The sequence below is a fragment of the Diorhabda carinulata genome, chromosome 6 (genome assembly GCF_026250575.1).
Source record: "Diorhabda carinulata isolate Delta chromosome 6, icDioCari1.1, whole genome shotgun sequence".
NCBI classification, from domain to species: Eukaryota; Metazoa; Arthropoda; class Insecta; order Coleoptera; family Chrysomelidae; genus Diorhabda; species Diorhabda carinulata.
This window is the reverse complement of record NC_079465.1, coordinates 7,101,165-7,115,670: the sequence shown is the minus strand read 5'-3', so window position 1 is coordinate 7,115,670 and position 14,506 is coordinate 7,101,165. Positions and strand designations below refer to the sequence as shown.

Below are 14,506 nucleotides of genomic sequence, written 5' to 3'. Positions count from 1 at the left end.
ACGTCTTATTTCAATAGGTGATAATTGACTACGAATCATTAGATCGCATGAAAAAATATTATTTTCTGGGCCTATGTATTTGGTATTTTATAGAGCAATACAGAAGTTGCTATTGGAGAAGAGTGTTAGTCGCTTCATTCATCTTTGCTGTCGCGCTAAATGAAGTTTTCGTCCACAAAATATCGAGCGATACCACAAATCATGAAAAATAATATCGAATCAGTTATAAATCCGGCGAAAATCAGAGCATTAATCGGCAAGAGGCGATAGAAGCAGCAGGTTCTTTGCTGCATAGGGCTGGGCGGCGCATCCCGACGAATATACATCGACGCCGACGCAACAACTAGAAGGCGCCTCGACCCACAAAGCTGCGGACTAACATAGTGCGGTGAACTGAATAACAGCATCGACACGGCACGAATGCCTCGCGTGCTAACTACACGATCGCGATTTGTTTTCGAATATTACAACCCACAACTATATCGAGTACATAAATAGACGGATAGCACATCGACCTATCTCACTTAATGTTGTGACTTGTAAACTCTTCGTTAAGTTCCGTATTTTTATAATCTGAAAAAAAAAGAAAGTGACTTAAAAGTGATTTGAACTTTTTCGAAAAATGATGTGCTTTAATAAAAGTTCATTTTCAAGATGACGAAGAATGGCCACTCTTTGTTTGTTAGTGTTTTTTGTGGCGCTAGCCTTAGCGGCACCAGATTGGACGGATTGTCCGACACCTTGTCGATGTACATGGAGTTCCGGAAAAAAAACGGCGTTATGTCAAAAAGCGGGCTTCACCGACATTCCTGGCAGTTTGGACGAAGGCATACAAGTAATCGATCTCTCGGGTAATTTTCTTTCTAAATTACCTCGAGCAGTGTTTCAATCGGTCGGTCTAATTAACCTTCAAAGGATATATCTTTCACGTGCCGGTTTGACCGAAATCCATCAGGATGCATTTAATAGTTTAACAATACTAGTGGAAATTGATTTATCAAATAACGAAATAACATTTCTACATCCGAATACTTTTCACGGAACTGAACGGTTGCGTATGCTTTCTTTGAACGGTAATCCTCTAAAACAACTTGTACGTGCTCAGTTTCCACCATTACCACATCTTAAAAGTTTAGAGTTGGAAGGATGCTCCTTAGAAATTATAAACAAAGAAGCGTTTATACATTTGACTGCCCTAGAAACTATCAATTTGAAATATAACCTTCTCCGTAATATATCGGAAGCAACTTTTATGAATTTTGCTCATTTAAAAACGCTCGCTTTAGAGGAGAATCCCTGGCGCTGTGATTGTAATTTACGGGGCTTTAGAGACTGGTTTTTAGCTAGTAAGCTTCAATCCGTATCTTTGAGTTGCTCTGAACCAAGGTCATTAAGTGAACGTTTATGGGAAAACGTGTCCTCTGAGGAATTCGCATGTATACCTCAAGTGTTCGCGTATCCACAACAACAGGTGCAAGCAGAAGCGGGAGGAAACGTCAGCTTTGGTTGCCACATCCTTGGAGACCCAGAGCCTCAAGTTCTTTGGCTTTACGAAGGCCACCCCATCAATCATACTTGGTTAGTAGTTGAAGCTGAAGAAGGATTATTGGATAAATGGGCCAATATAAGTATATATAATGTTAGTGATGCCGACGTGGGTAGATATACGTGCGTCGCTAAAAACATTCTAGATACGACTTCTGTTAATGTAAGTTTAGTGCTTCCGGAAGTTGTTACTGCAACAACTCTTATTAAAGCAGACAAAAGAATGGTGTGGTGGGGTATGGTGATTGTGGGCGTCGGTGTGGCATTTTCCGCGGTGATAACTGTGATTGCTGTGTACTGTGTTAAGAACAAGAGTCAAAGACGGAATATTAAAGCAAGCGTAAGTTTCACGGACCAAGAAAAAAAACTTTTGGACGTTAGCATTGCTACCACGACTGACAGAGGAACCGGTAGTTGCGAAGCGTTGGGACCCGATCAATTAGATATGATGGATCCTCCTGTACATATTACTATAGAAAGGGAACCTCCTTTACCTCCCCTAGCAGTTTATCCTCCTCCGCCGGAATTCTCGAGTAGTACACTACCTGCGGGAGCATATGGCAATATTTTTATTTCAGTATCAGTTAGTCGAGATCCGTCGATCGATGTTTCTAGATGCCCTGATCTATTGGACTTGCCTCATAGGCCCAAGCCTGTCTATCATGGTATGGCGACGTTGCCTCGACGTCCTTACGCTTTTCCACAGTACGACAACATGGGGCCCAGGGTGACTGCTGGGGGAAGTTCCACGCTTTCTCTTCCTGATGCTTCAGCTGGAGCTCCTATTGCTCCTGTAGCAACGCAGTTACCACCTCCCCCGCCTCCTCCTTGCGTTCCGCTCACCCCAGAGTTTGTCTCTCTCTAACCTCCCTGTGGTTAATCTTCAATTAGTGCCTTTGCTCACATCATTATTAATTTATATCTCTACATTTGTCAACTGGATATTGTCAACAAGGTAAATGAAATTTTAATTACTAGTAGCAAATGTGGAAACGTAATATTTTTGGCATATAGCCGCCTCTTTTTAACAGATTTCTTTGTCCAGAAAATCACATCACTTTTATTATAAGGGATAGCTTTGAATGGAACCAATATGAAAATGTTATTTTCATATTGGTTCCTAACCTAACCAAATTTGATTTTGATATGTAGTAGTTCTGTAGGATACCATTTGGATTTGAAGTGGTTTTGTATGTATTCCTAAATGAGTTAATAAATTCCAAATCTGTTGAAGGTTGTGATGTGTACAAAATGGATAATAGACTAAAGTATTAAAAGATCAAAGTAGCAGATAAATATTCTTTCTGTGCTCGCAAAATTTAACTGTATTTAAAAACTATTTTTATCCTCATAATGAAGGAAAATTGAAACTTTTTTCAGTACCTTCATTTATTTTGTTTGGTTTCATCTCTGTGATTGCCCGACATAAGACAGTTTTAGATATTCATTCACGATGATGAGTCTATTATTATTATTGTTGTTACATCTAAACTTACCAATTTGTGCATTAAGCACAATATAATTGGAAATGACACAGTGAATTTAAATTAGATCGCTCTAATAAACAAGCATAATTTTGGATATACACTTCTAGATAATTTTGATCAACAAAAAAATTAGTTACGTATTAAAAAATACTAATTTTTTTCTTTAGCTGAAATTTCAAAATGCGGGGGTTATTTCCCACAATGTATTTTGATTCATTTATAATATTTAATCATCAATTTATCATTATGATAAAATCAATAATTATAGCGCAGAACTATAATTATTTAATTATTTCTTGTATATGAGTCAAAATCGATTTAGTTATTTTATATAGTTGCGAAGAATATAAGTATTCTCAATAAAATATGTTCAAATTAATAATTATTTAAAAAATAAAGACATATTTTAATATGAATGCCAAATAACCAATGCTGTAGCTTCTCATTTCCGCCAGTGACCCTAGTGAGAATTTCTCAACCTATACTGTGAAAACTTCAATGAGAAATTATCGATATTCGATTATCCTCAAATTTCCACATTTCACAGCTCTTCATACTCTGTAGAGAATATTGAGAAAACTATTTATCTGAAAAATTTGAAAACTATCATATCCATACGTCAAGGTATGGAAAAAGAAAATAAATGTATACATACTGTTAACAATCTTTATGGATTTTATTTTGTTTTTATGGAAATTAAATCCTAACCCAAGTGAATATTCATCTTTTCATCAATCGTACGAAAATAGAACGTTATATTTTTACATTTCAAAAAAGAGAAACTCAATGAAGTTGAGAAGTAGTTATCTCTAGCTCCTAAATTTAATTCTAACAACTCTCATTTTAAAAATTTAGATAATTATACAAGTCATTTTGATAATCTATCAGGCGTCAAAATTCAAAATTGAAGTTAGCAGTTTGTTCTTATAATTTCGTAAAAAATTAAATTAAAGACAAATTTAATAGATGGGTATATGTAATTAGTTTGAAAATTTGGAGCCATTTTCTATTTTTATTTAATTTATCATTATCCCACTCTGATTCCCAGTTCTTCCCACTTCAACTACATATATTTTTTTAATTCTTTCAATACCAGGATGGAAGTAGATTTATGGTAAAATCATCATAGTAAAAATGTGAATAGAATAGAGAAATCTCAACTTTTGATTCTCTTTGATTTTATACAGTTTAATAAATACTAACATGAATTTTTCAAGAGTTCCAGGAAACACCTCCTGAAGAAAAAACGACTTTCATTTTTTATATAATAACCATGATATTAATAAAAAAGTGAAAAATTATTTTTTAATATTAATTCGATGTTAACATTATGCAAAAGTATATAAATAATTTATATCTGCTTTACATTGTATTAGAAAGTTTTGCGCGCTGAAGAGTTATACGCACAAGAAAAATGTTTTCTCTCCAAGGTCTTGTTTCTGAAGTTCGTGAGGTTTCTGATATGGAGTTTATAAACTCATTTTAGATGCTCAAGGATTTACTTCACTCTCATTTAGATCTGTAAATATTTTAAATGGGTTAATTAAATCTTAAAATGAACTTATTAAATTATAGTCATCAACTTCTTTTTCTTAAGAAAGCTTACTATGATCTAGCGTACTTTCTGGAGTCAATTGTAAAATAGGTATTGTTGGGAAGTAAACTTTGATTGGATTAACTTTTTTTTGGTGGTAATCGCATTTTCGTTGAATTATTCATATCAAGTTTATTTATTTTTTATTTTTGTACATAAATTGATAAAAAGTTCCCTACAATTGATAAAATTTTCCCAATTTTCTACATATTTTATATTTTCTAACAACGTAAGAGCACAATGAGTATGGTAGAAAATTATTTTCATATTAATAAATATATCATAGCTATTATGTACATAATATGAATCCTTTCATGTCTCCTTCAAAAAGTTTTGTATAGGATAAGAAGGATGATTATTCTGTTTGAATCTTTATCTTATCTCTAAATTGATTATAGAATACTGTCTATGTTGGGTTGACAAGTATATTATGATGTATTAGAATTAATATTTTTGTAAAATATATTTCACAAGCGTGAAAATATAGAAACTCTCATATCAAATTATCAATCAGTATTTCTATGAATACAAGACATGATTATTAACTATTATACCAATTTCCTTTAATTGGGAGAAAAATTATTATCACGTATAATTTGGATAGAATACTTTTATGTTATAATACTCAATGGATACAAAATGAAACCATACAATAGATCCATGCTTTAATGGAATCGAATGCCATAGCTCAATTGACATTGGTAGAAAGCTTTCGAAATAAGGATCTTCCTTTTCACTATTATGAAAATACTTTTGAAATATCTACAATAATTCTAATATAGTGTTTGAATGATTGAAGATTTCAAAGTGAAACAACATTCGACAATTATTATTAACTCGTTAACAAATTCAAAATTGAACAACTATCATATTCATTTAATGATCGATAAGATAGATATAATATTTGTTAATTCTACATAATTTATGTAATATACAGTCTTTTTAGAAAAATAATTCAATAAATTCTTGAAACCTAAGCTTTCACAACTAAAAACATTGAAGTCAGGTATCTTAGGGAAGAGTCTCAAAACATGGAAGAATTGCTTCATGGATCTCATCTTAAATGTATGATTTTGATAAAATAGCTCCCTTTTTTCTCTTTCTATTTGTTCAACAGCGAAAATTTTATGAAATCGCTTAACGAACTAACAGACCACAGTTTATTTCTTCTAGGAATCGAACAATTTCAGGAGAAACAATAACGTATCTACACTTACAAAAGTTATAATTAGGATAATTGAATCGATATCCTTGGAAAAAGGAAGTTTGATATATTCACTACTTACTTTCAAAATACCATTATTTTCTGTGACTTACACCCTTTTCAATTAAACCACAGTTGTTCGTGAAGGCATTCAATCATCAAATGTGCGATGTAGCCGTTCAAGACTTTGTTGTTCACTTGAAATTAAAGTAGAGCATAACGCGGACATATTCTCTTCACAAATCCATATTTCGATTACAAATCGTTTGTACCACCATTTATTGTTGATGGTAGCAACCCAAATGCAGTCAGAGTTCACTGATAATGGTATTTGAAAAGAGAGATATGCATATATCAAAATATACAGAGTGGCTTCGTATCAAGTGATCACAATAACAATCTCAACAAATACGATTAACCGAAATGATATAGATATTTTTATATAAAGAAAGAAAAAGTTTTTGATGTGTCTCCATTTACTAATTTTATTCTTTCAATTCTATTGACGTATATTTTCGGTTTATCACTCTTCATTGCCATCATTATCATTTAGCAGCCTGTTTCGTCTACTACCGGACATAACACTCTTTTAACCTAGTCCATTTTGGTCGGTCTTGGGCATCTTGTATTCATTTGGAAGATTTTCTTTTCAAATCGTCCGTTCATCACGTCGGCGGTCGTCCCCTGCATTCTCTTCGTTAATCTATTATCAGACAAACTTGCAATAGGGCCAGCACAGTTCCATTTTAAATGTGTGACTCTTTGATTTCAATTCATAACTTTTATTCTTCTACGCAGTTCTTCGTTTCGGATTTTATCTTGTTAATGTCATTTTTAACATGGACCCCTCCATGGCTCGTTATTCTTATTTTATTCACAGTTTTTTATGTCAATGTTATTGTTTCTCAGCCATAAATCAATACTGACAGGACGCATTGGTCAAAATGCAACCCAAGTCAGTTGTATTCTTCTGTTTAGTTGGAAGGTGTGAGGGGTTCTTTTCATTCGGATCTCATGTCCTAGATATTTGTAGGATGTTACGTATTCGATTCTTTTCTTTCTAGTGCTAGGCTACGACTGGGGATTAAATTTGTCATAAATTGGGTCTTGGCCATATTTAAATTTAAAGCTGTAGATAGTTCTAAGATCATTTTATTTGCCTCGTCTAGTCGGTCTAAGATCAGCACAATATTGACGTCGAAACGCCGATATTTTTGGTTTTCTCTATCCACGTTAATGCCTTTACTGTGTAGTTACTTCTTTTCAAATATATGATGAGAGTTGTGAAAAGTTTGGGAGGAAATGTGTCACCTTGTCGGAGGTTTTTTTTATCCTGAATCGATTTGATTCTGCATGTGTTCAAACCTTTACCGTTGCCTGCTGTTATACGAGGTGTGGCTATTAAATAACGAGACTGCTTCCGAAAAAGAGTTTTATTATGAAATTTATTCTATATTCGAGTGCTCCCCTTCAATATACTCCCCTACCCTCACCTAACCTAACCTAACCTTTCCATACTTTTTTCCATTGATCGAAGCAGTGCTGGAAGTCTTCTTTGGTGAGTGCCTTTAGGAGCTCTGCTGGTTTCTGCTTTGCTGCTTCCATCGACTCAAATCAGGTCCCTTTTAAAGCAGATCTTCTCCTTACCTTTCTAACCTTCCAAAGAAATCTGAGACCCGTTGACGCAAGAGCTTTTGGTTAGGAGTCAGATTTTTTGGCACCAACTTCGCACAGCCGTTTCTTTATGGGCGTTTACAGCATCGGCAATCATCCGGATGCTCATTCGATGATCTGCACGTATAATTCGGTCACTGTTTCCGGAGTGGCCTCTAGGCGTGCAGTCTCGTTATTTGATGGCCAGACACGTATGTGCCGCAATATAAAAACAAAGCGGTGGTCTATACGGCAGTTTACAATAGCTTTAAACAATTCATAGTGATTTATTCAGTTAAATGCTTTTTGAGAGTCGACGAGTATGGGCTTGTCGTATTCTACACTTTTTTCTTTTAATTATGTTATCATCTATAGCTGCTTGTCATGTGCAGTCATGATTTTGGTGGATAATTCATATAGATGTGACAGCAGGCTTATGGGTCTATAATCTTGTAGATATATGATGTTGCATTGGTTATTGCTTTCAGGAGCTCATTTCTTTTGACTTTGATAGCTTCCACAATAATACACATTCCGCCCGGTGATTTGTTATCACTCTTATATCAAAAACTTTTTTTGTTTCAGAAAATATCAAAGTCATAATGATTTTAGTCAATTTTTCTAACTTGTAACTTATGTATTAAAAAGTATACTATCAAGAGTGAAAATCATACGTATACTCATAAGAATTCTAAGATACAAAAGTAAGTTAAGAAATTATTTTCATAAAATACTTGCTTCATTGTCGTTTGATATCTGATGAAACACCAACAATTAAATATTGTTTTCATAGCTCTAACAGAAAATCGTTTGTTACCGACTAAATTTATCAGATTTACTAAATAGTGTAAAAATAAAATGCTAAGAAATTAGAGAAACAAAATTTTGAAGTTAATTTTACTTAAGTATTAATTGAAATGTATAAATATCAATAGAATAGACTACCAAAACTGCTGGTTTCCCCTCGTTTCTTGTACATTCAAGCAGTTTTATTTTTATTAAGATTTTCAGCGACTATTAGCCAGACAAATGATTTAAACCTTTCCATGTTCTATTGACGTTAAAGAAAAAATGCTTTCATGATAATTTTAGTCGAAACTAATTGTAAAAAATAAATAGGAATACAATAAGCTAGAACTATTCGATTGAAGTTTCTTAATTTTCTCTAATAATAACATTGCTGCGTTGGTAAGTATAATTCGTGGAAAACAGATATTCAATACATAATATCGGTGAAAAGTCTTATCTCGCGTAATATGAGCAGTTTTATTTGGAAGGATAATATTCTAGTTTTGCTGAAACGATTTCACTGTCATATGACACAAATATTATGTTTCATTAATACAAAAATGATGCTACTAAAACATGTTCCTCAATATCGAATATAACATTTTCTTTATCGCAACTATTAACTTCTGAATGTAGATCAAATTGTTTTACGAAGTTTTCTTTACATTTTTTAATCATTTAGTTGTTAATTATGAACGATAACCACAGCCAGAGGTAGATTTTCCTTTTAATTAAATAATTGTTATTTTTGTTGAGTATAAGAAAATATTAGTTGATAATATTCTATAACTGTTGATAGAAATGCGGAAAATGACATTTTGAAAAAAATTTGACAAATATGAGTATATTACTTGAGAATAACTGAATATATGAATATAATATTGAGAGAATATGTTAGATATTTATAAAATAAAGTAAATATTTGCACTTAATTGGTTTTTATTTTCAAATATCTAATATCGAACTTTGTTTTTTTTACAAATATATATATAGTATATTGTTAAAATTGTATTTGTTTATTGGAGTTGAAATTGTTAGTTTTGATTCGAATTTGTAATAAACATTATTTTTATTGAATAGATGAATGTGTTTAATTAATTGTTAATTGAAATTTTCTGTTCTCGTATTTCTTTTTCTAAATAAACAAATTTTATAATATTTTTGTTTTATTAGGCTAAAAAAAATCACGTACAAAATGTTATGGTAAAATAAATGAAGATCTGATTTTATCCAGAAGTATTTTAAAAAAATTTATATCATGTTTATAAATATGATTATTATACATTGTGTGCATAAAGTAACGTAATACGAGATATATCCAGGTAAGTTCGGTTTGGTTATATGAAAAAGATACAGAAAACATATTTTTCTACGTCCGTTATAATATTCACGTATTTTTTCATTCATTTACATTTATAAAGAATGTAATTTCTGAATCGGTCAAAAATCGTGAAAAAAAAATACCGTAGTGGTCTATTATTTTACGCTTTTGCGTTAAAAAAGTGCCGTAATGTGTCATTTTTTAACGCTATTATAGAATTGTTTTATCAAAATAGTGGGTTGTGAACGCCTTCTAAAGTGTCACACTTTTATTTCTTGATATTCGTTCAAGAAAATCCGTTTCGTGTCTAATTAAAAGGAGTGTAGTATTATTATTATTAGTGATGGTGAGTAATAGTGGAGACAGTTTAAACTGCACATCAGAAGATGTTGTTGAATCGGCAACTGCAGCAACTATGATTCTTCTCCTTGAGAAATCCAAGGAACAGTATTTAAAAGAATATAATTGTTTTATGTAGTAGCGTACTAAAAAAGGTATAAACAGCTTCACAGAAAGAGTGTTACTAGATTACTTTGAAACTATATCCAAAATGTGGAAGTCTTCAACACTTTGGTCGACTTATTCAAAACTGAAAGACACCCTAATGGTGAATAACGACATAGACATCAGTAAATACTCGAAGCTCATTGCATATTTGAAAAATAAATCAGTTGGCTATAGACCCAAAAAATCTAAAACATTTGCCCGTGAAGAAATTAATAAGTTTCTGTTGCAAGCTCCAGACGATCATTATTTCAGGCATAAGGTATGACAGCAAAAATTTTTAATGTAAGCTTAGATATCTTTCAGGTTGCTTCAATATTCGTAATCGCAGGAGCTCTGCGAGGGAGGATTATATAAAATGAAGTGTAACGATATCAATAATACCGGAAATGTTTTAATTATTACAGTATCTGATAGAAAAACTGATGTTCAACGTAGATTTACTGTTATTGGTGAAATAAATGACAATAGATTAAACTTGGTAAATATTTATAAAAAATATAAAAACTAACGACCCACAAATGTCAAAACGGATCATTTTTTTTGCAGTATAGAAATGGAAAATGCAAAACTCAAGCTGTAGGTATCAATACCTTTTCAAACATTCCCTCGCTTATCGCAACATATTTGAATTTACCTAATCCAAAAAACTACACTGGGAATACATTTCGACGCTCTTCTGAGTCTCTATTAGTGGATTCCGGTGGTGATATAATTCAACTAAAGAAGCACGGTGGGTGGAAATCCAACACAGTTGCGGAGGGTTACGTAGACGATTCAATAAAAAACAAAATGGATTCCGCAGTGAAAATTTTAACGCGAACAACTAGTTCGACTTCAAGCAAATTGTAAATGTTCACGATCCTACTAACAATCCAATAAGTACTAATACAATTATAGACGATGTTACTTCTTTGAACTCGTTAAATGTTGCCAATTGAAGTACCAATAGTAATGTAACTTCTTTTTCACTTCAAATTAATAATGCTCACGGTTGTACTTTTAATATTACTATTATAAAATAAAAATTGATACAATTTTTGTCGTAGACGTAGAAAAATTTTTGTATGAAACTCGTGAGTAAAATAACTTTTTTCACTCGTAGGAATTGCCAAATAGGTTAAACCGCCCTGCTCGTGAAAAAAAGTATTATCTTACTCACTTGTTGCATAAATAACTATTACTGTATAAAAATCTATGGATGCCTCCTTCATAGAAGACTGCCGCCTCTGTTTTCAACAGATCGTTGAATTGTTGACTACCAACGAAAGATTATATACAAGAAGAGATTGAAGTCACTGAGAGGGAGGACTAGGTTCGAACAGAATATGACCAAACACGTCGCAGCCAAATTCCTGTAGGAGTTTTTTGTGCTTTCGCAGTGTTTGGTCGGGCATTATCGTGGAAAAGAATAACAGGTGTTCGTTCTGCATTACGCAGCGCAATTTCTAAATAGTTTCGCAATAAATATGTGCATTGATTGTTTAAACTGTGGTTAGAAATTTGCAAAATGCCTTTCCTGCGTTGCCACTGATAGAAATAAAAAGTTATTTCACGGATATACCTCGTATTTCGATTTATGATTGATCAAAAAGGAAATGCACTGCACTGTTACTACAAAGTTATATATCGACATATTTTTTCAAGCAGCTCACTCTAACTGTTCAGATTACCATAATCTTTTAAATTATGAATACAACTGTCTAGTCTGAAGTTATTGAAAACAAAACAATTAGCTAGAAGATTAATATTTCATTACATATTTCATTCCGATAATTTTATTTTGTCTTGTAAACTATATTAATGAGATATCATTAAAAAAAGTCTAAAGGCGATAAATCGGTACATGTAACTGGCCACTCTATTAAACAACATTCTCCACTCGATCTGTTCTTGAAAACTGAATTTTTTATAGCAGAAACTATGTTATTTCCAAAATATAAATACTATGTTTCGTTACATTTTCGTTCAACCATTAATGGTCTAATAATAGTTATTCCGATAATACCTACTCAAATTAACTTTAAAAGGTCTTTGCTATATATATTTAGGTGTAGCCATATCCCATTATCTACAATTGTTCCGATTTCTGTTCCATTTAACGTAAGTGTGGATTAATCGGTAAAGACTTAGTTGTAAAATGAGAGTCCGCATCTACTTTTCGTGTTATGGTTTCATAAACTTCCATTCTGAGATAGAGACCATTTTAAAATAATCCTTGTAGTAGCTTGACTTTATCAGGATGGAATTTATTCTTTTCAATAATAATCTGGATGGATTCTACATGAACATCATGTTATTATGAAGATTTTATCATTAGTCTTGGGTTTGTAATTAATTGGGAAATTTTCAGTTGAAATGTATTACAGAAAAAGAGAATGTACCAGAAAGTGAGTAAGTGATCTATGCAAATTATAAATCTAACATAAATCAAATATTAAGTTACTTTATGATACCACTGTATAATAAATACTTCAATTAATACAATGCACTGCAAAAGTATTGGCATTTACTTAAGAAACAACGAGTTATCAAGAATGTAATTCGAATTTTTCACATTTAGATTTTATCAGGAAGTATTGAAAAGAAGCATTTTTTCTTATGTTTATAGTTAATAATATAAACTGCTTAATATTTCGAAAGGTAAAAGGAAGATTTGTTATCTGAATTAATAGCTGCTTTCCATTTACATTCAATTGATTAAATAATGACTTCACTGCTACCTGAATAAAAGAAACACGTAATGTGAGTTAATATTGTGTACTTATTTGCTTATTTTGATGACAAAATTTGACAACGTGATGTCTTCAACGTGACTTTCATTCTGAGTTCACAAAACTCACTGAAGCACATGGTTTCAAGCTTGTGCAGATTGCGGTTAAAAACCCAGTTAGGTCTCACTTTGAACTGTGTTACGATGTCACAGGTGAGAATTATCTGAGTTTTGGTGTAAATGGAAAGCAGCTAATATATTTATACTGAATACAAGGCTTACTCTAGCTAAACTCACAATTATAGAATCCGACATAAACATATTATCGTCGTCTTAGACCAGGGGTAGTCACCAAAGTAATATACAATGTTTGTTAAATAATTATTCTTTCATTGAAACGCTAACAAATACCGACTTTTATTGACATCAAAATGTGATATTCGACATAAGTTGACTAAGTATTTTTTGAAAGTGAAATTTTTCTTACTGTAACTTCCGAAAGTTTGAAAGTGATTAAAAAAGGAAGTTAAGATATTCTGTTTTCTTCTAACTGTACTTTTTTTTCATATATGTTAAATAAAACTTTTATTAGTTCATTTAATTTTGAATGGCGAAGATAGTTGGAAATTTTTGAAAAATGAAGGTCGAATGGTGGAATGAGCGACATATTGAACTGGAATAGATAGCTGGAAATAGACTTCGCTGCATGTAGGATATCGGAATTGACTACAGAATTTCAAAACACTTTTCGACATGTATTCACGCTCTTTCGAAATGATGGTCTATGGAAAAGTGAGAGGAATTCTGATGTGCTGAAAAGCATCAGTAAAAATTAAAATTGAATTTTAGATTTAGGGTTGTGATTATTAACGAAAGAAAAACAAATCAATAAATTATACACTAAGGAAGTAAAATTTATGGTAAAATAATCTGAATGCAGACCAAAGTGAATTTTTTGAATAACCGTTTCAAAACTTAACTTAACGAAGGTGGTTTTATATTGCCACCGAGACAAGGCCATTAAAGAAGGCGAAATCAAATTCCTCAACTGTAGTGAAAGTACAAATTTCACCCGAAAAGGAAGCTGAGGAAGTATTAGGAGAGGATCCAAAGGGAGACAATCAGAGATACACCACTCGTGCATAGGATCGAGTTCTTATGGGAAAAACAAAACGTAGACATTGAGTTGAATAGTTTCATGGATCTCTAATAAAAATCTGTTGAAACACTAAGACAGGTTATGAGTCTGGGAAAGGAAAATTGTGAGAAAATGTAAACTTTATAGACGATTGTAGGAGAGAGAATGAAAAATAATTGGAGGAGTTCTTCGTAAATACAATTCTAAAAAAAAAGAAAGTTAGGAAAATTCCGCGGCGGACTACGTCATAAGACTTGCTAACTAGTGAACAAAAAGACTGGAAGAAAAAGAAACTCCAACTGGAAACTTACTACCACAAATTATTTAGGTGGCGAGACAATATAGTTAAAGATCTTCAAGCTGTGGATTGGATAAAGATTGCGAGATATCGAAGTAAGTGAAAGTAAAAAAAAAATAGGAAAGTATCCATAAAGATACTGGAAGAGCTGTAAAATTTGTATATCCGATTATTTTATGTTAGTTCACACCTGGAAAAAAATTTATATTGTGTTACTGAAATGAATAATGAAATAAAACTTTTCATGAGAAGTTCTTAGA

General features: G+C 32.2%; 1 protein-coding gene across 1 annotated transcript; it reads left to right on the top strand.

Annotated features, from left to right (window-relative positions):
- The first annotated feature begins 227 nt into the window (after positions 1 to 227).
- On the top strand, positions 228 to 14,223 carry LOC130894968 (leucine-rich repeat-containing protein 24-like). Its single transcript, XM_057802040.1, has one exon. The coding sequence runs from the start codon at positions 665 to 667 to the stop codon at positions 2,408 to 2,410; it is 1,746 nt and encodes a 581-aa protein (XP_057658023.1). The 5' UTR covers positions 228 to 664; the 3' UTR covers positions 2,411 to 14,223.
- The last annotated feature ends 283 nt before the right edge of the window (positions 14,224 to 14,506 follow it).

What these genes read in the sequence shown, in the direction of transcription:
- LOC130894968 (XM_057802040.1), top strand. Translation starts at nt 665, where the DNA reads ATGGCCACTCTTTGTTTGTTAGTGTTTTTTGTGGCGCTAGCCTTAGCG.